General features: G+C 36.3%; 1 protein-coding gene across 2 annotated transcripts in view; it reads left to right on the forward strand.

Moving 5' to 3' along the window:
* The first annotated feature begins 606 nt into the window (after positions 1–606).
* Positions 607–26367, forward strand: part of brinp3b (bone morphogenetic protein/retinoic acid inducible neural-specific 3b) — a 68089-nt gene continuing 42328 nt past the window's right edge. The window contains exons 1-2 of one of the 2 annotated variants that reach the window (XM_021466751.2): positions 607–1007; positions 1093–1369. In XM_021466751.2, the coding sequence (XP_021322426.1) occupies positions 1137–1369 (233 nt within the window). In that variant the 5' untranslated portion in view covers positions 607–1007; positions 1093–1136. Of the gene's footprint in view, positions 1370–26367 lie in introns of both variants that reach the window. The other variant, XM_002660710.6, reaches the window with a different exon arrangement.

The following is a 26367-nucleotide window of genomic DNA, read 5'->3' on the forward strand; positions in this document are numbered from 1 at the left end:
ACACTTTCTTCTTTCTTCACAAATCTGCTATCCTGTGTTTTCCCCAATGTAATCAATGCTTTTGAGACTATTTTTAACCGCATTGCACGTGCAGAAAAAAATGAAACCTTCAGGTTATATTTGCTTGACCTTACTGCTGTTTGAAATGCAATAATAATATTTGTTACATTAATATTTTATGCTGAAATCAAATAATCTGCTTTGTTTTACAGATGGGGCCCTGTGAATATTACATATGCAATATTTCTGCATGGATGATGTTTTAAGCATGTTGTCAAGTTGAAATATAGTGTATACTATCTTTTCATGATACAGTATGTGAAAAAGATGAGAAAAAAAATGTTATTTCTTGTACCTTTTAGCTTTTAAAACAGATGGTGCCTCTCAGACACACACCTGGTAGAATAAAATCTATTGAGCAAAGAAAGTATCTTGCCTTTTTAAGTTCTGTAACTTGAGGAAATACAACCAAATCGTGGCACATTGAGGGCGCATTCTCTTACAATAAAAAAAAAATGTGAATGCGCAGAAGGAGGGGCATACAGAAAAAGAGAGAGTGTGTGAGAGAGAAATAGAGAAAGGGTGCGGGCACAAGAGTTATGCTTTACATGTATTTCTCAGTGTGAAAGAGTTGGAGATGCACTCGTGGGAAAACCAGCATTCTCCATCCTGTTTTACAGCTGAATCAAGACTGGGGGGAAAACATCCAAGCTGCAACTCCTGAGAGAACAGAGGGATCTAAAGAAATCCCACCGTTTATTCCTCCGAAAAATGAACATTTTGCGTCTCTGTCAGGCGCGTGAACTTCTTCCAGCGCGCGCGACTGTGGATTTGGGAACGCGAGCGCACCTGCTTTCACCTGACATGAGAAAACAGTTTACCGAAATACTTTAGATACATTCCGAAAGGATCGCTTTGCTTTGCGGACAGCTGAACGGAGGATTTCTAAGTGCTGTCTTTTGTCATTCCTTCAGTGTTTCGGATACCCGAAGTAAAACTCGTGTCAGGTAGCGCTCCTCTTTCCGAAATCTGTGCGACGGTGATGTTAACTTGAGAACGCCGTTTAAAAACACCCGCTATTCTGAATTGCAGGACACAAAGAGGATATGAGAAGAGTAAATATGTATGGCTGAAGGATGTGGGCTCGGAGTGTTGGTCCGAGACCGCCTGACCCGATGCTCTTATGGGAGGGGATGGTGCTCTGCGTCCGCTGGGCTTGTGTGCTCGTGTCTGTGGCTCTGTATGTGGGCTCCGCGGAGCCGCTCGGGTGGCTGCTGTCCGATAAAGGTCCTTTCCACCGCTCTCAGGAATTCATTGAGTTCACCGAGCGGTACCAACACGGCTTTACGACCAGATACAAAATATACAGGTATGACAGAGAAATGTTAATACGAAAATATATTTTTAAATCGTTTGGTTTTGTGAACTGTACTGTAGAGTAGCTATGGAGTATGAGGCTCAAATCCAAACCTATAAGGTTTGATTCAGATAAAGTTGCCTTTAAATTCGCATCCTATATTGTTTACTATGCTAATTTGAATATTAGGTCTGAAATATGTATGACTTCAAAACAACATTAGCACTATTTATTTGGCTGTGAACAGTGTTGTACTTTTGATAATATGATTTTTCTTATTTAGAATCTGCAAAGAAAACTTTTCTGAAGTCATATCATGAAAAAGAAATGTCCCAATATAAAAGAAACATATTCAATTAAGGTTTGCCCCGATTAACCCAGTCTAAAATTGTGCACAATACTCTGTGCCCTGTACAAACAATTATTACTTAAAACAAGTGAGCAAACACATTGCTTTAAAGGTGACAAGTTGGTTTTACTTATAATGTAATTCATTTAGTTGTAACTTAAAAGTTTTTAGTTCACATAACTTCATTGTTTAGAACGACACACATAGTTCATTTATCCTACTTAATAATGTAAAGGCAATGGGTTTACTCACTTTTTTAAAAGTAAAGTCAACTAAACACTTTTACAGTGTAAACTCACGACGCATTTGTGATTTAAAGCTTTTAATTTAATTCATGAAGAAACTAATTATGTTCATATTGATGTTTTTGGTATTCCTTTCATACAACTGTTTGTAAAGGAATGTTGAGAATATCTGTGTTTCTATTCTAGTATTGCATTAAATTAAATTATAACACATATTTCACTTAGTATTGCAGACCTTCATTATGGTTCACATTGCCAAGTCATCAGCATCTCTAGTGCGTTATGCAATATGTTGTGTTTAATCAGCTTCAAGGCCATGTTTGTACCATGGTGTTAAATGATAGTTCGCTTAGAAATTTTACTTTACTCACTATTTACTCCACGTGTTTCAGACTTTTCTGTTGGAAACAAAAGAAGATATTTTGAAGAAAGTTAGCTAACATTGACTTCCATAGTAAGAAAAAAAAGTCAACGGTTACATGTTTCCAATTAACTTTTTTAACAAAATAACTTGTTTTTGTGCTGAACAGAAATACATAAAGTTGAAGTCAGAATTATTAGCCCCCCATTTATTTTTTCCCCAATTTCTGTTTAAAAGAGAAAAGTTTTTTTCAACACATTTATAAACATAATAGTTTAATAACTCATTTCTAATAACTGATTCATTTTATCTTTGCCATGATGACAGTACATATTATTTGACTAGATATTTTTCGAAATACTTTTTACAGCTTCAAGTGACATTTAAAGGCTTAACTAGGTTAATTAGGTTAACTAGGCAGGTTAGGGTAATTAGGCAAGTTATTGTATAATGATGGTTTGTTCTATAGACTATAAAAAAAAGCTTAAAGGGGTTAACAATTTTGACCCTAAACTGGCTTTAAAAAATTAAAAACTGCTTTTATTCTAGCCAAAATAAAGCAAATAAAACTTTTTTCAGAAGAAAAAAATATTATCTGACATACTGTGTAAATTTCTTTGCTCTGTTAAACATAACTTGGAAAATATTTTAAAAAGAAAAAACGATTAAAGGGGGGCTAATAATTCTGACTTAAACTGTATTTCAAACAAGGGTTTTGTGACAAGAGTATGCAAATAACAATTTATAATTATATTTCGGATGAGCATTTTTAAGATGATTTTTGTTATCAACCTAATTGCAGTTATAGTTTTTTTTTTTACAATTTTAAATATACAGTAGATGAGTAAATTCGTCTGCTTTCAAGCTCTATCCCTATTTGAGGTGTACAGAAGACATGGTCAAATGCATGTAAAAAGTTACGTCTTTTCTGCCTACTGATGTAAAGCTTTTACATTATGGGTTGTGCTGTTGTAATTCTATAGTGAGACATGATTGTAACCTCTTCTGTCTTAATTTATACAAAATAGTTTGGTTTGAAGGCCAAAACAATAAAAAAAAAATAAACATAATAATAGAAAAAAATAATAATAGTAAAAAAAAAAAAAATCTTATCACTCTTTATTCTAACACACACCTCAGCATTTGATATAGTGGCTAGCTAGCAGAAATGAAAGCTGCTGTTCTCTGTCATTTACTGCTGTCTTCTTGTCTCCTTTTACATTTATATGTAAATTGTGCAAGCTTATTTAGCATTATTAGACTGAAAGATCAAACCCTTCATACATCTCAAAAAAAAAAAAGAAAGAAAGAAAAGAGATTAAAAGTGGACAAGGAGAAGTTTAAGGGAGTGTGTGGGCCTTGTTTACCAGTGATTTGATTGACCAGTCTTAAATATCAGGTGTAAATAGAGCCGGGGATGAACAGGAAAATGATTAAATCAATGGTCATGTAAAGTGTGAAGTTCGTTAACTTGAATCAAGTTCAGTTTAACATTAAATAGTCCTAAAAAAGGAAGCAAGACCAGTTCAATGTCAATTCAGTTGATTTAGCCGTATAGCAGCTCTAGATGATATTGGCATCCTCCAGCTTAAATCAGTTCAAGTTTTTATCTTATCCAGTGTTGACAGTCAGTGTGGTCTAATCGATACATTTCTGAAAGTTAAGTGACTTTAAAGTGAAGTCAAAGGTGATGGTGGCAAAGGAGGTTACCTAGTCCCATCAAATCACAGACATTCAGAGCAAAAAAGTAAATAAACTTCAAAGAGAACAGGCTCAATTGACCCTTCACAAAGCCTCACCACCCTTCTCAATATACAAAAAGCTTTCACTATCAGCCACAGTGCTCACCTAGTGAATAGTTTCAGTACAAATGACATTGATTTCAGATGAAATCAGACATAAACAGTATTGGGGGTAATGCATTACAAGTAACACAAGTTATGTAATTATATTAAGTGAAAGGTAAAGTAACGCAATACGTCAAATAATTAAGTAATACTATTTGATTTACTTTAAAGAAATGTAAAACAAGTTACGTTTTAGTTTAATTAATTAGCTTTAAAAGCTCAATTGTGGAATTATTATTAATGTAGTCACGTTGAATCACACACTTGATGAAATTAAGATGGTTGGCTTACATATCTAAAGCTGCTGTATGTAAGTCTTTGACTCTTCTAAAGCATAAAAATACTGTAATATGTTTGCAGGTATTTAATAAACATACGTGAACATACTTGTTTATGCGAAAAACATAGCTTAAGTCAGATATTTTGCTTTGAAAATGTGCATTACGTGCGGAACGTCTGTCTTTGTTTTGGTCCCTTTATTCTGCCCAATGCCACTTTAGCTAATTATATTTCAGCACCCCAGGTTGTCTTGGTGGAAAATCGTGTATTTCATTCATTCAGTCAGGAAGGCTTTCAAAGCATTCTTCAGACTCAAAAATTAATTATTAGACAGTACACCGACAGTCCTAATAACAGTACATAATATATAGTGCAAATTAAGGACTTATTTGGTTAACTAGGCGAGTTAAGGTTAGTGGGCAAACCATTGTATAACAGTGGTGTGTTCTATAGAAATGTATTGCTTAAGGGGGCTAATAAAACTGCTTTGTTTCGGCTAGAATAAAAGCAGTTTTATTAGCCCCCTTAAGCAATTTATTTCTCCAGAAGAAAAATATTATAGAAAATACCGTGAAGAAATCATTGCTTTGTTAAACATCATTCGGGAAATATTTGAAAAAGAAAAGTTCACAGGAGGGCGAATCATTTTGACTTTGACGGTATCTGCAAATTAAGATGGGCTGCCCTGGTCCAATAACTACATAGATATATACACTAGATATCGCATAGGGACCCTGAGCATGCGTCAATAGTGCCGGTACAGTGCTCCCAGGACAAATGTCATTTAACCGCACTAGTCAAGACAGTGTTATTACGTGAAGATGCCGGACTTTAGCGCTGTCTACGGGTGTAGTAACGAGCAAACAAAGAAAACAAAGCACAAAGGCAGAACATTTCATAGGTAAGATTAATTTTTTTTTACGTTTTTGTTTGTTATGAACTTTTGTGCTAAACAGGTAACGTTATTGATGATAATACAGTCTCTTACTGCATTCACCATGAGGCTAAGCAGCTCCAACTCGCACTAAACACTCGGCTTATGCTAGTTTTGTTGAATAAAATCAGCTAACGACGCAAAAGAAATATGACAACGAGATGCTGCGCCGCCAGAAACTTGTATTATTGTCTGCTAAGTGAAGGAGTCGTTCATAACGGAGATTCATTCACAAACGAATCGCTCCCTCCGTCAGTATGAGAAGTGAAAGCAGGAGAGGAGTTGTGTTTCAGGACATGATTATATCAAATTTAACAGGGAGGGTGGATAGTACATTTCTGTACACACAAACACAAGCTTTTTGTCAGGAATGCCAGTGCGATCACTGATCCATCAATGTAGGAAAGTGATTATAATTTTCGTAATTTAAAGAAAAAATTGCATACTAACATCTAGGAAAACTCACGATCATAGATATATGTGCATATGTGTATATCTCTGCCGTTGGATGGCCACAGTCCTCCATAGCAGCTTGGTCCCGCATTCATTTCAAAGGAGCGCTACCCTGTTCCAAAATGGCGGCTCTATTGACGCATTCCTTCCAATAGACAACAACAGGGTAGGCGACATCTAATGTATATATCTATGCAATAACTAAACGATTAGTTCACATTAGCTGCATTTTCTAGTCAACGATTAAGCAAGTAACTGTATTTTTGATTGACAGTTGTGGGCCGGCGTTCACACAAACATTTCCAAAACAAACTTAAGGTTTCAGGAAAAGATGGAATACAATCTCAGCCTTTCTGGGTGAATCTGCATTGTAAGTCTTAGACCAGCACATTTTCACAACTCTTTATGTTAATTGATGTTACTTTACTATGCCTGTCTATTCTTCTTGTTGGAGAAATGGCCAGAGTAATGGGGGCAAAGATTTTTGGCGTTATGATTGGCTGAATCACTTGTTAAGTATTAGTTACATGACAGTTTTTCTTGTTTGCTTTGACTTGGTTAAAGAAACTAGGTTCCACTTCATTTTCATTATCACTATCCCAGCAGAGCAGAAGACAGGTCTTGCAAATTTGTAAACCCTTTCTCATTGGGTTGACACATTTTCCCCACCATTTTTCAAAACAGTTAACACAGATGTCATTCAAGCAGTCCAAACTTCATTGTTTTAGTTATGGTAACCATCTACAGGTATTCCTAACTATTAAAAACTACCAACATCAATATGAAATCACTGATTTTTTTTTTTGTTTTTTTGGTTTGACACTCCTTCAAACAAATCTTCAATTAGCAATCAGTCTGCAAACCTTATAAAAAACGATGGAAGGTCTGTGTTGTTCTGTGCCAGCATTGATGGAGGAGGTCAATATGGCTATGTCCTATACTCCCAATAGATTTGACTGTATATTAGTTTACATGTGTTTTCTCTAATCTTTACACTATTTTATTACTTTTGTCTGTTTTTACAGTATTTCAGTTTTCAGCCACAGTTTGAAAAATTTCATGAATTCAATACATATTTACAGTTTTTCTTGTTTGCTTTGACCTGGTTAAAGAAACTAGGTTCCTCTTCATTTTCATTATCACTATCCCAGCAGAGCAGAGGACCGGTCTTGCAAATGTGTAAACCCTTTCTCATTGGGTTGACACATTTTCCCCACCATTTTTCCAAACAGTTAACACAGATGTCATTCAAGCAGTCCAAACTCCATTGTTTTAGTTTTGGTAACCAAACAGAATCCATCTGTTCCTAACTATTAAAAACTACCAACATCAGTATGAAATCACTGAAGCACGGGTTTGACACTCCTTCACACAAATCTTCAATTAGCCATCATTCTGCAAACCTTAAAAAAACGATGGAAGGTCTTTGTTGTTCTGTGCCAGCATTGATGGAGGAGGTCAATATGGCTATGTCCTATACTCCCAATAGATTTGACTGTATATTAGTTTACATGTGCTTTCTCTAATATTTGCAGTATTTTATTACTTTTGTCTGTTTTTTTTTTATATACAGTATTTCAGTTTTCAGCCACAGTTTGAAAAATGTCATGAATTCAATATATATTCAATCGAAGCACATCTTATTCTTGATCCAATTCTTTGCAAAAAGCCGAATTTGACAGCCCAAATAGAGACAACAAATGGCATTGGCTATAAGCTATAATGGCAAGCAATGGTGGTGCATTTTGAGTTCTGCATTTTGTATTTTGTTGTCCATTGTGTAATGATTAATTGAAAGAGCTCATATACTTGTTTGCAAGTTGTGTTGTTTAAGGTAAAACTAGCTTTTGTTGCATATGTTAAATGTTTTGACACATATGTGCCTTTTGCAAGCAAAATGTGTCATTTTGACCATGAGTGCTGCTGTTTAGGCCTGTGTGTTAACTGTTTTGAAAATGTGGAGTTTCAGTTGACAACTGCATCCAAGCAATCGAGAAAAACTGTAATCAAAGCATATCTTATTCTGGATCCAATTCTTTGCAGAAAGGCAAATTTGACAGCCCAAATAGAAAGACAACAAATGCCATTGGCAATAAGCTATAATGGCAAGCAATGGTGGTGCACTGAGTTCTGTATTTTGTATTTTGTTGTCCATTGTGTAATGATTAATTAAAAGAGCTCATTTATTTGTTTGCAAGTTGTGTTGTTTGAAGGTAAAACTAGCTTTTGTTGCATATTTTAAATGTTTTGATACAATATGTGCCTTTTGCAAGCAAAATGTGTCGTTTTGACCATGAGTGCCGCTGTTTAGGCCTGTGTGTTAACTGTTTTGAAAATGTGGAGTTTCAGTTGACAACTGCATCAAAGCAATCGAGAAAAACTGTAATATTGGATTAATATCCCTTTGCAGCCATATCCTGTACAGTTTTGTTGTCTGAGTGGCGGCCGTTTTGAACTAAAATGGTCCTGTGGTCCACTACAGTGGACATGCTGTTAAATTTAAAATAAAAACAAAATGTAAAAACTCTAAATGGTAGATTTTTTTAACCCAAAGGATGTAGGAAATCACAGCAAAAAAAGAAAAAAAATATTTGGGTCTCAGGAGGATATAAATATGCTATTGGGACTTTATAAATGCACTTATTACTTTTATACACTGTTATTTTAAGCATATACTACACTTACGAAGGCAATGGTGTGTGTGGAACATGTAGACCATGTAAAACGTGCCTGCTTCAGATTGTAGACTATACACCATAATGTAGTCCAAATTTCAAAATGCAGACAGACATCTGTAAACAGATCAATATGGTGCAGGATATTATTCTTTGTGTAGCTGCCACACATGAAAAATATGCACTTCAACAACCCATTATTCATGATTTTAAACAAGCGATGCAGATAGCAGTCAGATCAGTCAATGTGTTAAAGTTCTAGATATATTAGTTATAGATATTCACATAAAATAATTATTTGTTTTAAACTCAGTTAACTTACTAAAGGAAATAAAAAGAAAATAACTTAAATAACTACAAGCAGATTGACTTAAATTTCAGCACTTTACAAATGAACATGGGCTTGTAATGCTTGGACTCATATTTATTGCCTACTTATAAAGAATCATATCCTTGCATGTCAAGAAGCTCTTAACAGCTAAGATCTATCGTTTTTTGGCAACGTGGCTTTGGCACTCAGTGTTGGATTTGCATTTTAAATTTGGTTTAATTATTACATGAATTAATTAGTACAAACACAATTAAAAAGGAGATGAATGTACATTCACAAAACTTTATTTAATGCGCAAAGGATAGAAACAGTAGCTTAATAAGAAAAAATGGCAAAATAAAAACTGCTCATTGCAAATCACACCATCTAAAGACATTGTGTTTGTCTGGTGTGATACCATCTTCTTAAGCATATCTTAATCAGGCCGAGAAGATAATTAATTTTGAACAAAATTGGTGGGTTAAAAATGGCATAACAGTTCACCTGCAGCACCTGTGAACTAAATTAAAAGTTAAATTAAAATATAAATTAAAAGTCCCCATGCACACTGTATACCCCATTACATCAATACTACTTAATCCCAAAAAAAAAGTCAAAAACGTCAAAAAAAAAAAAAGTACAAAGAAAAGTTGTCCAGAGAGTTCAAATAAGTTGGTCAGACACACATTTACACACAACATGACCACCATGAGCAGCTTTCCATTCCTTTCAGCTCAGCTGTCAGGAATGGATCGCACAGTTCATGTGTGAGAAATCAAAGGGAGCAAAGGATACATCTATGCTGCCTTGAAAAATCAATCAGACGAAGGTATCTGAGGAGACAGGAAGTGAAGCTGGATGTGCCTTGATGTCTTCCCATCATGGAATGCATCCTTTAAAGGCAGTACTTTTGGATGTACTATCTTTATACACATGTTTGCCCGATGTGGATTGTTCTAATACATGCACAATTATTATTTAAAGTAAAAAAAATGTTATACATATTTAAAGTATAAGTGTTATTTTCAATATGCAGGATTATCAATTATACTGTAGGTGGAGGACAACTCTAAGATAACACCTGCAATACATAAAACAATAATATAGTGATATTAAACCATACTATAATAAAGTATATTACATTATGTGGTCACACTTTATTTTGATGGTCTGTTTGTTGAATTTAAGTTACATTACATCTACATGCCAGCTAATTCTCATTAAATTATAAGTAGACTGTTAGGGTTAGAATTAGGGTTAGTGTAAGTTGACATGTATTTGCAAAGTTTCTAATAGTCAGTTAAATGTCTGTTGTAGGACTGTTAAATGTCAGTATCAACAGATATTATGCAGACAGTCTACTAATACTCAAATGGACCATCAAAATAAAGTGTTACCCATTGTGTATATATTATAGGATGTACAACTTATTGGATGCCACATCAGTTGGATGTGCCTTGATGTCTTTCTATCATGGAATGTATCCTATAAAGCAGGGGTGGCCAATCATGTTCCTGGAGATCTACCTTCCTGCAGATTTCAGTTGCAACCCTTATCAAACACACCTGTCTGTAATTATCAAGTGGATTTCAGGTCCTAATTAATTGGTTCAGGTGGGTTTGATCAGGGTAGGAGCTAAACTGTACAGGAAGGTAGATCTCCAGGAACAGGATTGAGCACCCCTGCTTTAAAGCTTTTGGATGGCGCCAGCATTACCAACTGGTGTCTCTGCTGGACAGCATTGCTATAGAAAAAAGTGATTTATTCACCTTTATATTTTGTAATATTTGCCTTGGTTTATTTTTGTTTTATGGAATATTTACTCATCCAATTATGTTATTATTATTTTTGTTTTCAATAGGACGCATTGTGAATGAAATGTGTGTGCACCGTTGTGTGCAAACTATTTTGTTGAAAAAACAGTGTGGAACATACAAGTCATTTTAGGGGTTTACTTGCTTTGTGTCTCAAAACCTCTCTTAGCCATCTCGCCAGGTCACAGCTTATGTGGTCCAAAACTGCTTCAGCACACCTGTAGGTTTCGTCTAGTGTTGGGGAGGTTACTTTGGAAATGTAATAGATTACAGATTACAAATTACCCTATTTAAAATGTAATAAGTAGTGTACCTTTTCGATTACTTTATAAAAGGAAAGTAACTGATTACATTTGATTACTTTTAAGTATAGCTGGGCATCTATCTATATTAATCTAGATTAAAATGGCTCATTTGAATTCTGCCGAAGGCATTCAGAATATGTGTGCTACCCAAATAATAAGTCTTTTAGAACGGGTTTCTCAAGCCAGGTGGCGCATTAGACCAGGGGCTCATCTTCTTTTTCCAAAATGCTTCACAAACTGCTCGAGAAACTGTTCTACTGTTATAATTGTTGATGAAAATAAATGATGTTCAATAAGATGTACTTGGGTTTACTGTTTAGTTCAGTTATGAACTAAACAGAAATGGAATTAAGACATGTAGTATGCATGTATTAGTGGCATTATTGAAGTAAACACCGGGATCAAACTATTACCGTCATGTAAGACTTTTCACCATATTTTCAAACAAGATCCACACACAAACAGACACACACACACACACACACACACACACAAGTTTTTTTCTTACTATTTTGGCGTACGTTATTACAGTAAATTCCATAACACTCTCATCAGTCCTTACTCCTTATTTGGGTCTAATAACCCAGTTAGTCACAGGGGCATGAACGAAATGTTCATGAGTTAAAGTGAAACTGCCAAACTGCAGTTAAAGTCAGGCATCCTGTTGATTTGATTCAGAAGGGCACTTTTTTGTCAAACGGCTAACCGGTCAGGTATACATCCGCGCTAAAATAACAAGGTGAAAGTCATCATAGCTTGCGTAGAACAGACCCAGCTCCCAACCCAACTTTGAGAATAGATTAACGGCAATATTTTTGGTTACCGCACAATACGAGCCTTGCGTTAACGCAGCACATTAGCTTGATACAAAATCTAAATTTTAGTTAGTTGTGCAGGGTGATTTTTGCGACGTGAAGTTTGTTTATAAAGTAATTTCGAGAGGATAACGTGCTTATGATTGCTTGCAGCTGGCCCCACATTATTCAATTTATGATTCACCATCAGACGATTCCTAAGCCACTATAAATACCCTAAGTTCCATATCACAGCCATCTTCGTTTATATATATATATATATATATATATATATATATATATATATATATATATATATATATATATATATATGTATTCGTATATATATAAAAAAAAAACTATATATATATATATATATATATATATATATATATATATATATATATATATATATATATATATATATGTATTCGTATATATATAAAAAAAAAAAACTATATATATATATATATATATATATATATATATATATATATATATATATATATAGACCTACTCTCTCTCAGTCATCTTTCCATCAAGGAAATTTCACGTGTTTGCCTAAATAAATAATTTGGAGTCATTTTTCTCAGATGCACATGAAGGGAGATTATTGTGACGGCGTTGTCATGTGTACACAGTACTTTCCTCGTTTTAATTAATCACTGTCTAGTGCCCTCAGGCTTTTTTATTCTACCCCCCTCTAGTGTGATGCGAAAATGCCCCATATTAAGCATTGCGTGACGTTTTCCGTAATGTTTCCTGAATGTACTGGATGAGATGTTAGCCTAAACAAATCTCGACCAAACACATCGTACTATGATTCCCCATTACAGGAAAGAACCTCAAGTGGCGAAATTGCTAATAAATACCTTCTTCAAACAATAAGCATTAATGCACAAACACACCTCCGCAGGGCCTTCCGGCGCAACTCCAGCTTATTATTAGCCTCATTTTCCTCTTGATCTCATCTTCATCCGCGCCTCTGGTTTCTGCTTCTGATTGCAAAATAGCTTGTGGCTTTTGATTACACGGTGCCCTCAGGTCTGCGCCGCGGGCTCTTCAGTATAGAGGAGCGTTTTTTTGCCCTCTCTGGTTTGTCGGTGGCGATCAGTAGCTTAGGTGCTCAACGCTAGTGCTCATCAGCCGCCTCATCTGATACTTACACCATCCCTCGTCAGGCTGATTGGCGATAATGACATCCTCCATTCCCTCCATGATTGTTCTCTGGATAGGGCTCTTCAAGTGAGTGATTGGATTGGTTCCCATGAGTTTTGAACTCCGTCACTAGTACAGAGGCTTTAATTGCTAATCTCCAAAGAGAAATTTTCTCCTAGCAAGGTTTTGGGGGGCGATCCTCCTGTGTTTTCTCCGATTTTGCGGGGACTAATAACCTTGTAATGGAGGTAAGGGAATGTGGGGAAATAGGATGAAGGAAAAATAATAAATATTGATCTGGCGGCGTGGTCTAGCGGAACCTGAGAAGAAGAGGCATGCTTTATTTGCTCGCCACGCAATTTGTTCACCGCCTGAATAGCAGCTTACATGATTTGTGTGTAAATTATGAGATGTTTTGTTCCTGTAAGGCATAAGGTATGAGGTACAAATCTAATTTGCTGTTATTTGACAGTCTGATATTAAATCTTTTTACTATACAGTGGAAGTGATGCAGGAGGCTTGCATACTCAGTGTGATGTACTGTTCAAAACGCTCGAGGCTGGTATGATTTGTTTATTTACATTTTTTGTATGTGTCTCATATAATCAGCAAGATTATTTTAATCAAAAGTGCATGATCATATATTTACGAAAATGATTGTTAAATTTGTATTAATCTTGTAAAGTTGAATTTTCGGGGGCGACGCGATGGCTCGGTGGTTAGCACTGTTGCCTCACAGCAAAAATATCACTGGTTCAAGTTCCGGCTAGGTCAGTCAGAGTTTCTGTGTGGAGTTTGCATGTTCTCCCTGTGTTGGTGTGGGTTTCCTATGGGTTTTTCCCACAGTCTAAAGACATGCGCTATAGGTGAACTGAATAAGTTTGCGTTATTTTGAGCAAATTCCGGTTTGAAAAGAAATTTTAAAGCTGCGTCACGGCCATGAGATCATTGTTTAAAATCCAGCGTGGAGATTGGCTGTCCGTACCGGCCAGTACAACATGACGTCTTTACGTTTTCGTCATTAATTCATGAGAAAAACTTGAACCAATCAGCGCACTCTATTGTGAATGAGGTGCAACTTCATTAATATGCATGATAGCTTCGTAGACTGTACGTTTTACCTGCTACAGTGTTCAGAGACAAGCCACGTTGTGATGCTAAAGGTTATTAAAACAAGTGGAAGAAGAAGAATTGTTTGGAGACATGGTCAGCAGGGCTTGACATTAACTTTTTTGATCACTAGCCACACTTTAGTTGTTGGGAAAACATATTTTGTATGCATAAATTTGACTTTGACATGCTAAAATCACTTGATTTAGATTTTGTGTTATGTCCACATGCCTTCTCATTCATTTTACTTTTTGTGTGTCGTGTATGTGAGCTTGCTCAGTGTGTATGAGCGAACAGGTTTTGTCGCATTGCTATTAGTTTTTATTTTACAGGACTGTTCTGGGCTCAACATTAAGGATTTGCCAAATTTATCTCTGACCACACCAAAAATAACTAAATAATTATTCTTTTATCTAAAATTTGTAACAGTTAAGGTTAGGCCTGTTAATAATCTGTTAAAAGAATAATTAAAATGAAAGCATTGGCCGCTGCTGCTTACAAAAAGATACATATATATATTTTTCACAGTCGCGCGCATCACATATTCAGTATTCACCTGCTTTCTATTGCTCGCACAAACGCAATTACTTTTGTCAGTCGTGTTGCTTCGAAATTCTAAGATCGCCTTTGCATGCATATTGGACCATACTTATTGTTGAACCCTGCTTTTAAGAGTTATTATCCGGTAAAATTATTTTTAACCAGCCAAAGTGGCTAGTGGGAGTGTCTGTCTTACCCGCCACTGCTGAAATCCACCTGCATGTGGCGGGTGTTATTGTAAAGCCCTGGTCGTCAGTGTTGTGTTTATAAATGTGCTGCAACGAAAATTTTGTTTCCATTTTCCTGTGATGAGAGCACAGCTTGCATGTTGACCCACATTTGCTTTTCACATCTGGAAATGGTGAAATCTAGATGTGCTGTTCGTCTCCTTTAAAAAAAAACCACACAGTTCCAGTTTGTGTTGACCGTCCTGTCTCAAAGGATTTGTTAAGGTTGCGATCAATGTCTTTGTTTATGTTTTTTCAGATGGCAAAGTTAGTTAGTATCGTCAGCTTACTCTTTCAGTTTTTAAAGACAAACCTTAGTCAAAATTGTTACTAAGTTCACAGTACGTTAATATCACTGCAATATTATAATAATATGGACTGCAAGATCCGCTGTAAATGCTGCTCTCCAAATGTGAACATGTAAACAACTTAATCAAACTATTACAGTCGATTTTCACCGCGTAAGATTTTTGCTGCATTTTCTGACAGGATAGTCTTTACCATGGGTGTCCAAACTCAGTTCTGGAGGGCTGGTGTCCTGCATATTTTAGTTCCAACCCCAATTAAACACACCTTAACCAGCTAATCAAGCTCTTTCTAGATATACTAGAAACTTCCAAGGAAGTGTGTTGAAGGAAGTTGGAGCTAAACTATGCAGGAAACAGGTCCTCCAGGACCGAGTTTGAACACCCCTGGTCTATACACACACGGCTGTATCATCAAAAATTCCTTTAAACAAAACTGGGGACACGCATTAAATGTTCCTGAGAAAAAATGAAAATGCCAAACTGCAGTTAAAGTCAGCAAATTAGGAATGAAACACCCGAAATTACATGAAACTCTGAAGGAAATGTGGATAGTGCGCTGAAGTGATGACATTAATCGGTAACACTTTATAATAACTACACACTGTAAATCATTTATTAAGCATTAGTAAATAGTGAATTCATTATCTGTTAAGCATTAACTCTACATTAATAAGTGTTAATAAGCAATTTATAACTGCAGATACAAGTGCTTTATTCTTGACTTACAAACATATTCATAATGTGCTTAATAATTGTATTTTTGAACTTTGTTAATGATTTATTTTTCATTACTTAATTAAGTATCGCATTATTTAAAAACCATTTGTATTTAAGAGTAGTTGAGGGTTTTTAGGATCATTCAGAATGAGTTAGTAAATGAATAATAAACTATTGAAATCAACGTTTATATGTCTTATTATTCAGGCATTTATTAATGGTTACTATGTATGTTAATAAATGCTTTTTTAACTCAACTTCATCCAGTTTTGGACCTAAAGTGAGGACTATTTATGCTTTATAAATCCCTTATAAATGACAAATAAAGGCTCAGTTATATTCTAAACAGGTAAAAAGACATTATTCATTCCTATTCATTTAAAGATGCACAAATGAAACTGTACTTCAAATGAAAAACAAATCTTTGCCACCTCATCTAAAATAAAATCACTGTAGAGTTTAAACATTGCATCTTATTATATTGTTCAATTATTATATTGTTGTTGTTGTTGTTTTATCTCGTTTTACAGTATGTCGTATTTTGACACTCCTGTTATTTGGCAATGATTAAACTTTACAGTAATTTTACTTTTTTAGAAAAGATTGCAAAGAATATTGTTCATTTGATTCTGAGTCTTTAATTGTCATTTATAAGGGATTTATGAAGCATGAATAGTCCTCACTTTAGATTAGGTCACAAAACTGCGTGAAGTTGAGTTAATAAAGCATTTATTAACATATTAGATAACTATTAGTATATGCCTGAATAATAAGACATACAAATGTTGATTTCAATAGTTTATTAATCATTTACTAACTCATTTTGAATGATCCTGAAAACCCTCAACTACTCTTAAATACAAATGGTTTGTAAATAATGCAAAACTTAATATAGTTATAAAAAATAAATAATTAACTAAGTATGAAAATACAATCATTAAACATTATATAGGTGCTTATAAGTCAAGAATACAGCATTTGTATCTGCAGTTATAAACTGCTTATTAACGTTTATTAATGTAGAGTTCATGCTTAACAAATAATTAATTCACTAGAAGCTAATGCTTAGTAAATGATTCATAGTGTGTAGTTATTATAAAGTGTTACCCATTAATCGAATTATGTGCTATAAAATATAAAAGAGGATCATGAAAGAAACATCCAAAAAGCAACTCATGTAAGCACAGTCATATTATTGTCTTATTCAGATGAAGGCAAATAATTTGATTACTGATGTCCATGTAAACGTAGTCAGTGTCTATCTTCCCTGCATCTGTGTTTGTGATGCCGCTGTAAAAATCAGCACGTGCACATAATGAAATTCCCCTTTTCATACAAACCCTTCCCTATTTCGCCATTTGACACTCCCAACTAAAAGCTGGACTCACCCACTTTCCTGACTTTTGTGAAAACACCCTGCACCTTTGCATAATTAGCGCTTCTTCTGTGTATTGCCTCGTCTTGTTGAATCGCTGACTGCCTCCTGAATTGTAATTCGCTTTGGACAAAAGCATCTGCTAAATAACTAAATATAAATGTACAGCATACTAAACAGACATGTTATATTATTTTCCCATTAAAGCTAAAGGATCAGCATGGTAGAAGAACTATGAACCATTTTACAGTATCTTCCAACATGACACTTCAAATAAGTGTGCCATCTTCCACACACAAGAAAGTTTAGACTTCTCAACAAGAAAAGTTTAACAATCTCTCTGAAATTTTGCCACATTGTTTAGGGACACGCAAGTGGGATGCTTTTGTTTGAAGATCCACCATCTGAGCGTTCGCTTCAGGGAATGCAACGAATTCCATCAGACAGGATTAGAACAGAATATCAGATGACTAAACTTTGAAACGGAGCTCTCTCGCTGCGTAATAATACATGCAAATGTATTTAAATGGAGAGAAAAGTAGATTCAGCTCTATCCGCAATACCTATTTCATCGTTGGTGGGTGTGCAGTAGTTCACCTCCTTTAGTCGAGGCAGCGATTTCGGTTATCCCGTGTGAAGGCGTAATCAGATAATGGCATTGAAAGGATATGAAACAGCTTTATGACAGACAGTGCCACCGCAACGTTGGGTTATATCTGTTAAGCTGAGGTTTACAAGTTGTAAGGGTCCATCTATTAGTCCTATGGCGGAACTAACAGCATGGGTGAAGGTTAAATGCGTGTAAGCCTTTTAGCACATGTGAAAAGAAATATTTTTATATGCTAAAACTTATTTTAATTTGTTTCCAACTCCGAATTTTAATCTGACTACAATTTATAATCATTTAAGATTTAGATTCATCTAATTCAAGCTGATTACCTTATAGGCCGTGATTAGGCATACATGTCAACATTGGGATGTAAAAATAGGGGATATGCCCATCATAATAAAGGATTCCCCTAACACCCCCCTCCCCCTCCCCCTTTAAAAAACCCCAAATTACTACACTGCAAAAAATGCTTTTCCTGCTTAGATTTTTTGTCTTGTTTCTAGTCTAAATATCTAAAATTTCTTATATCAAGAAGCATTTTCTAGACAAGCAAAACATATTGTCTTGTTTTGAGAAATAAAATGCCAATGTTAAGTGAGTTTTTCCTTAAAACAAGCAAAATACTCTGCCAATGGGGTAAGCAAATTAATCTTGTTTTTTCTTTATACGTAAGATTATTTTGCTTACCCCATTGGCAGATTGTTTTGCTTGTTTTAAAGAAAAACTCACCTAATTTTGGCATATTATTTCTGAAAACAAGACTATATGTTTTTCTTGTCTAGAAAATGCTTCTTGATTTAGGAATTTTAAGATATTTGGACTAGAAACGAGACAAAAAATCTAAGTAAGAAAAGCATTTTTTTGCGGTGTAAATATGTTCATTTGGAGCTGTTTCATTGTAAATAAACAGTTAGATGGTCAGTAATATGTTTTAAAATTAATATAAATATATACATTAGCAGCAAATACATTAGCAAACCGTTCAGCTTATTAAAATTAATAGCCATTATAATGAAATAGATCAAGCTATCAATCTCATTAGCCGTTTCTCCACTGTACAACTTACACATTTTGATTAAAGAGCAACGAATGAATCTCTCATTTATAAAAAAAAAAAAAAATTATTATTACAATAAATAAGTAGTAGGAGTAAGTTTAAAAAATGCACACATCTAACATTATAATGAAAGCATTCGACTGCTTTCTTAACTTTTTATGCTCATTTAAGACGAAATTAGTTGTGTTTGGGAAAAAAACCCCACCAAGATCGACATCCTTACATGTTGTTATTATTATTAATTATGTGTATGTTTAAACATACACCCAAAAGCCAGATTTTCTCTCTGCTTCTGGTCCGTTTGGGAAACAGCATCTGTTTATCACTATGGAGCACATCAGCTGACAGTCATGCCCCATTATATGACTGTTTTGAGGATTGTTTAGGATGGGTGACGGCACCTGTAATCAAAAGGAAAAGGAATCGCGCTGTTTTTAATATTTATGTATAAGTGTTTTCATTCCTAAACAAAGCGAAAGCACAGAAGACTCACGTTTTAGAGCAAGGGGTGACCCCTGGTGGTTCGTTGGTATGGGTTGCAAATTTGGGGAGGCTCGGCTGTTCAAAGAAAGACTGAAAATATGGGAGAAATACGGGAAAATACGTTTATGGGATGATAGCAGGATAGAACAGAAAAATACGGGAGAATCCCTGTAAAAACGGGAGGGTTGACAGGTATGGATTAGGTCTAATTTAGATTGATTAACCTAATAAATCCTTGTTTTCAATTAATGGTTCATTGTTTACCCGAAGTCGCTTAGAGCAGGGACGGACTGGCCATCTGGCAATTCTGGCAAATGCCAAAAGGGCCTGACCATTTTTTAAACGTGGGCCGGTCAGCTATTTATTTTTTATATGTATTGCTTTTACATGCAGGCAGCTTTTATCTCTTGCAAGATGTGGATATTATGATGATGATGATAATGATGATAATAGTAATAATAATAATTAATTTAAGCATTGGCCCAATCGGCAATGACCGGCTGGTTTCGAGATTGGCCGACCCAATTAGAGGTTACGCGGACGTAATCAAAATCTGGCAAGAATGTCAAACAAATAGTAAGTGCAACTCAAGCTAATTGTCAGAGATGGACCATAAAAAAGGAAATGCGGTGCCGAAAAAAGAAAAAAAAGAAAAAAAAAAGTCTCTAAAATCAAATCAAACGCTGCCAAATGCATAAAATCAACTGAAATAGTCTTGAAAGAGAGCAGCAAAGGGGTGCAAGAAGGTCGCTATTTCGAGCCTCAGCTGGGTTAGTTGGTGTTTCTGTGTGGAGTTTGCATGTTCGCGTGAGTTTCCTCCTGGTTTCCCTAACAAGTCCAAACATGTGCTGTGGGTGAATTGCGTAGGCTTAAATGTCTGTAGTGCATGTATGTGAATGTGTGTGTATAGGGGTTTCACAGTGGGTTTCAGCTTGGAGGGCAACTGCTGTGTAAAACATATGCTGCATAAGTCACTGTGGTGATCCCAGATTAATAAAGAGACTAAGACGAAAAGATAATGAATGAATTAAATGATTGAAATTATAAATTAGTTTTTGTTCCAGTCACATACATTAAATGTTAAAATATCTATTACATATATGGTACTGCTTATATTATTTTACCATCTGTACATCTATATAAGTAGTGAATGTGCGTGTCCGTGTATGGGGCTGTGTCGGTGTGGTAATGTGGGCTGGTGTGGCTACAGTGCCAGGGAAATTTTAGTCCCAGTTCGCCCCTGGCTTAGAGTCAGTATGCTGGCCAGTTCATCTGCTCACGGACACATCCTCGCCAGTTCTGATTCTTAGCAAATAAGCTAATTTTCTTTAAGTAATAATAGGCCGCCCCATGCTTGCTCATACTTAAAGAAAGTTTGATTTAGCTTAGTCAGAGAATATAACTGGAAGCTAATGTCCTTTTAGTAATAATAGGTCGCCCCATGCTTGCACATACTTAAAGAAAGTTTGATTTAGCCCCTAGATTATATCATACTAAGTCAGTGATTGTTAGAATTCAACAGGTCTCTAATGCTATGCCCATGCTCCATCCATTGAGCCTGAATGTGTGACTAATCCTGGTTGTAGGCTGCGGAAACATCAGCCTAAACAATCTACTAGATTTAAGTGATTTCAGGAGATATTAGAGTCAAACAAGAATTTTACATTTATTTGTCAGGCAAAGATATTCCAATCCAATTCACATAATTAAACAAAATAAGCCAATCAAGATTGTACAACATCAATTATTCAAAGATTCATTTAAGAGTTAGAGATGAATACCTGACCATGTAGAAATACATTGCAGCAGTCCTGATGCAGAGCTCAGAGTCTCACAAACTGCAATGGGGTATTCTGACTACAGGATCCCCCAGACACTTCTGCACCATTTGCCTAAATACTCAAATCATCATGAATTCAAGACCATAAAAGCTTCACCAAGACTCTTGCCTAGTCACGTGGTGATATGAAGACCATTTTCCCTGGAGTCTAGCATCTGGCAAAGATCTTATCAAAGTCAAAACACAAATTAACTAATATAAGAGAGATTGTAAAATATTACATTGCAATTAGGACCACTTTACCAATCACACAGAGACATTAAAAATGACACCAAACATGAATATAAACCACAAGATATACCTTATTAAAAACGTAAGCATTCTGTGTGGAATGTGAGTGAGCTGCTCTGGTGGAGAAGGTAAAGTCCAGGGCAAAGAGGAGGGCTCAGGATGCATGATCGAGACAACCTGAACAACTGGTTTCCTTGGTGATCTTCTCAGATTAGAAAGTTTATTGTTTTAGGCCCCCTTTACACAAATGTGTTTTCCTTTTAAAACGCATTAGTATTGCTACGGTTACGCCATCTGTCCACACTACACCGGAGTTCTCGAGCGCCGAAAACTTTTTATTCTAAAACTCTGCTGCTTCATCTCAGTGTGGATGAGGAAAAACGGAGACATCTGAAAACGGAGGCGGGACTGCTGAGATTCTCTACCTGATTGGGGCTTTTGTGTCATTGCGTATTTTTCCCTTATTCGTCAAGCCCCGATCACATGACTATAACACATGGCTTTAACGCTAACGGAAGAGAGTACTGTAAACAACAACAACATGTGCACAGAAATGGGAGCGTTGTTTGCACTACTGTCTGTTTTAGGCGTTATTGTGCAGTTATTCATTTGTTACGTTTAGTAACAACTCAACCTCGTCGTCTGTCCACAAAAATACCTCTCTTGTTTTCTTTGCCATCGCGTTTAATGTTCAACCGACATTTGTTGACTAACAATAACCAAATGCCGAGCGAGACGCATGCTTTCTGTTTATACTAGAACGCGCATGCCCAGATTGCGCGAATGGTCACATGATATACGTGTTTTTGGTGGTGTAGTGTGGACGGAGATATGTTTAGAGACCCTAGGTGAAACGCTAGTGTGGACGCGGATCGTTTTTGATCTAAAACACCGTTTTAAAACTAAAACGCACCAGTGTAAATGGGGCCTTAGTGCCTGACCATTCTCGAGGTCTTGTCTCGTGTGGAGTTCCATAACAGTTTTCAGGGTTTAATATTATGGAGAGATATAGCCATCCTTACAAAGTCCAGCCTTGAAGATGATATTTTGAAGAAAATAACTTAAAACCTGTAACCATTGACTTCCGTTGTAGGATAGACAAATACTATGAAAGTCAACGGTTTCTTCAAATATTATTTTGTGTTCAACAGAAGAAAGAAACTCATTAAGGTTGGAAACAAATTACAGAATGACTAAACAATGTCTAGTTTCTAGCCCAAATATCTAAAAATTCTTAAGGCAAGAAGTTTTTTGTACACAAGTAAAAAATAATCGTCTTGTTTTCTGAAATAATGTCAAAATTAAATGAGTTTTTTTTTTTTTTTTAAAGATGCTAAAATATGTGCCGGACAAGCAGTGGCGCATAAGGTAGTGCTGTCGCCTCACAGCAAGAAGGTTGCTGGGTCGCTGGTTCGAGCCTCAGCTCAGTTGGCATTTTTTTGTGTGGAGTTTGCATGTTCTCCCTGCGTTCGCATGGGGTTTCCTTTGGGTGCTCCGGTTTCCCCTACAGTCCAAAGACATGCGGTACAGGTGAATTGGGTAGGGTAAATTGTTTGTAGTGTATGTGTGTGAATGTGTGTTCCCAGAGATGGGCTGCGGCTGGAAGGGCATCCGCTGCGTAAAAATGTGCTGGATAAGTTGGCGGTTCATTCCGCTGTGGCGACCCCTGATTAATAAAGGGACTAAGCCAACAAGAAAATGAATGAATGAATAAAATGTGCTAGTGGGGTAAGCAGTATAATCACATTTCAAAGCAACAAAAAGATTATTTTGCTTACCCAACTGGCATATTATTTTGCTTGTTTTAAGAAAACTCACCTAATTTCAACATTACACTGCAAAAAATGCTTTTCTTACTTAGATTTTTTGTCTTATTTCTAGTCCAAATATCTAAAAACTCTTAAATCAAGAAGAATTTTCTAGACAAGCAAAACATACTGTCTTGTTTTAAGATATAATATGTTAAAATTAAGAGAGTTTTCCCTTAAAACAAGCCAAATAATCTGCCAATGGGGTAAGCAAAATAATTTTATGTCAAAAGGAAAAACAAGATTAATTTGCTTACCCCATTGGCAGCTTATTTTGCTTGTTTCAAGGAAAAACTCCATTAATATTGGGATATTATTTCTGAAAACAAGACAATATATTTTGCTTGCCTAGAAAATGTTTCTTGATATAAGAATTTTTAGATATTTGGACTAGAAACAAGACAAAAAAATCTAGGTAAGAAAAGCATATTTTGCAGAGTATTTCTGAAATATTTTTATATTATATATTCTAGAAAATACTTCTTGATTTAAGATTTTTTGATATTTAGAACTCTAAGCAAGAAAAACATCATTTTTGAAGTATAATATGCACAATTCCAAATGCAGTAGCCCCAAATAGAGTTTAAAGGAGGATCTTAAGGGATTACATCCTCTGTGCTTTGTCAAAATGTGTTCAGATTATGTACCTGGTTCCCCACAGAGGCTCTTCAAGCCCTGAACAATGAAAATACCACCTACCATCCTGCCGGTGCTGTGGAGACCCAAAGGGCTTTTTGGAATGGGAATAGAGAAAACAAACAGAGGTGGAGAAGAGCCAGATTAAGACGACATACAGTTTGAGAGGACAACATGAATGGGGCTGTAATGACTAATGTGAAGAGGCACGCTGATTACATGCGCTCTAATATCAGCTCACACCACGTTTTGTGTGAGTGATTATTCATTTACAAAGCATTCGGCCAATGGAAGTGAATACTGTTCAAAAGTGTAGCGTTGGTTGGATTGGTTGGTTGTGTGGACTGGTTGTGTAGGTTGGTTGGTGAGTTGGTTGGGTTGGTTGATTATGTAGGCTGGTTGTGTAGATTGATTGGTAAGATGTTAGAGTTGGTTGGTTGGTGGCTTGATTGGTTTACATTTACATTTAGCAGACGCTTTTATCCAAAGTGACTTACAAATGAGGACAAGGAAGCAATTTATACAACTATAAGAGCAACAATGAATAAGGGCTGTAGGCAAGTTTCAGGTGTGTAAAGTCTAAGAAGCAAAGTATTAGTATTTTTGTTTTTTTGTTTTTTTGTTTTTTCCGAGTACAGTTATTGGTGGAGCCAGAGAAGCAATTGCTGATTAGGAAGGAAAGTGGAGACTAAATAGTTGAGTTTTTAGTGGTTTCTTGAAGACAGCTAGTGACTCTGCCGTTCGTATGCAGTTAGGGAGTTCATTCCACCAACTGGGCAGATTGAACGCGAGAGTTCGGGAAAGTGATTTCTTCCCTCTTTGGGATGGAACCACGAGGCGACGTTCATTCACAGAACGCAAGTTTCTGGAGGGCACATAGATCTGCTTAAGTGGGACCAGATAAGGAGCAGCAAATCAAGAAGTCGCTTTGTAAGCAAACATCAGAGCTTTGAATTTGATGTAAGCAGCAACTGGCAGCCAGTGCAAACGGATGGGTAACGGATTGACGTGCTCTTTTAGGTTCATTAAAGACCACTAGTGCTGCTGCTTTTTGAAGCAGCTGAAGAGGTTTGATAGAGTTAGCTGGAAGCCCGGCTAGTAGAGAGTTGTAATAGTCCAGTCTGGAGAGAACAAGAGCTTGAACAGGGAGTTGAGCTGCATGTTCAGATAGGAAGGGTCGGTTGGTTGGTTAATATTCAAAAGTGTGGGTTTGGTTGTATTGGTTAGTTGGTTGGTTGTGGTGGTTTGTGGTTGGTTGATTGTGTTGGCTTATTGGTATGTTACTTGAGTTGGTTGTGTTGGTTTGTTGTGTAGGTTTGTTGGCTGGTTGTGTAGACCATACCTGGCAACATTTGTCTCTGAAAATCTGGGAGACTGTGATTGGGAGGAGGGGTTTTGGGGGGGGCGGGGGGGCATTTTGGTCGAGGAGGAGGATGTGTCTGTGTCCAACACTTTACAACTTTACAGAAAAGTGGGGGGGATGCAGAGCGTCCAAAAGGGGTGCCTAGTCTGCAATCGGAACAGTCAGCGATCCGGTGGTGACAGATTGTACCAAATACCCGAGGAGCGGGGAAAGGGGTTGAAATTCCGGAGATTTTCCGGGAGAAATGACAAACCGGTAAAAGGGTCTGAAATACGGGAGACTGTGTTGGCAGGTATGGTATAGACGAGTTGTGTTGGTTGGTTGGTTGCAGTGCTTAATTTGAAAATTAATAATTCCTGGAACAAAAGTTACCGTAACCGACGTCCACCACACAATAGGGTTGGGCGATGTCGACCAATTTGGCAACGTACGATGTCTAAAATGAAACATCACGATGGACAATGGCATCATCGTCATAGGCGGAGGTGAATTAATTATTTATGAATAATTCATTTATTCATTACGAATTAATTATTTGTAGTCAACCGTTTCAACTACCTGACCCGCTTGGTCCTTGTTTTACCCATAAACAAATCATAAACAAATAGATAAGTTGCACACAAATTACCACCTGTCAATCACTTTTTCCGTCGGAGGTTGGTCGGTAAAAAAGGTCCACAACCAACAGTATCTGAGGTCTACACTAAAATTACTAAGTAGTGTAAAAGTGAAAGACTGAAGCAGTGTACTGACGCTGTGACACATTACCTGATAGATAAAAAAAAAAACGAAGAGTCGTTAGATAGAGACGAGATTAATTAAATATCACATTTAACAATTATATGAGATGCGATCCAGCGGTACATCCTTGATAAACTGTCTGATGTGCACTGCTCTCTCGAGCTCAGACGAGCGCATGACAGTGTGTGTGGCAGTGGCTGTGTATGTGTGGTCACGTGATTTACGAGAGATCTTTGTGCTGTCTGTGTGTGTGTGTAAAACAATAGAATTTGCACAAAGAAACTATAGGGTTCTTCTCAAAAGAAGTTGTTACTGCGCTCCGTTTAGATCGTTATTATGGGCGATTTACGTTATAACTAACGTGGTTCAAACGATGGATCTGCTACCGAGAAACTATGCATTTTGGGAAACAGTAGTCACTACATTGTACTTTTCCCAAG

Source organism: Danio rerio, chromosome 2 (genome assembly GCF_049306965.1).
Source record: "Danio rerio strain Tuebingen ecotype United States chromosome 2, GRCz12tu, whole genome shotgun sequence".
In the NCBI taxonomy this organism is placed as follows: domain Eukaryota; kingdom Metazoa; phylum Chordata; class Actinopteri; order Cypriniformes; family Danionidae; genus Danio; species Danio rerio.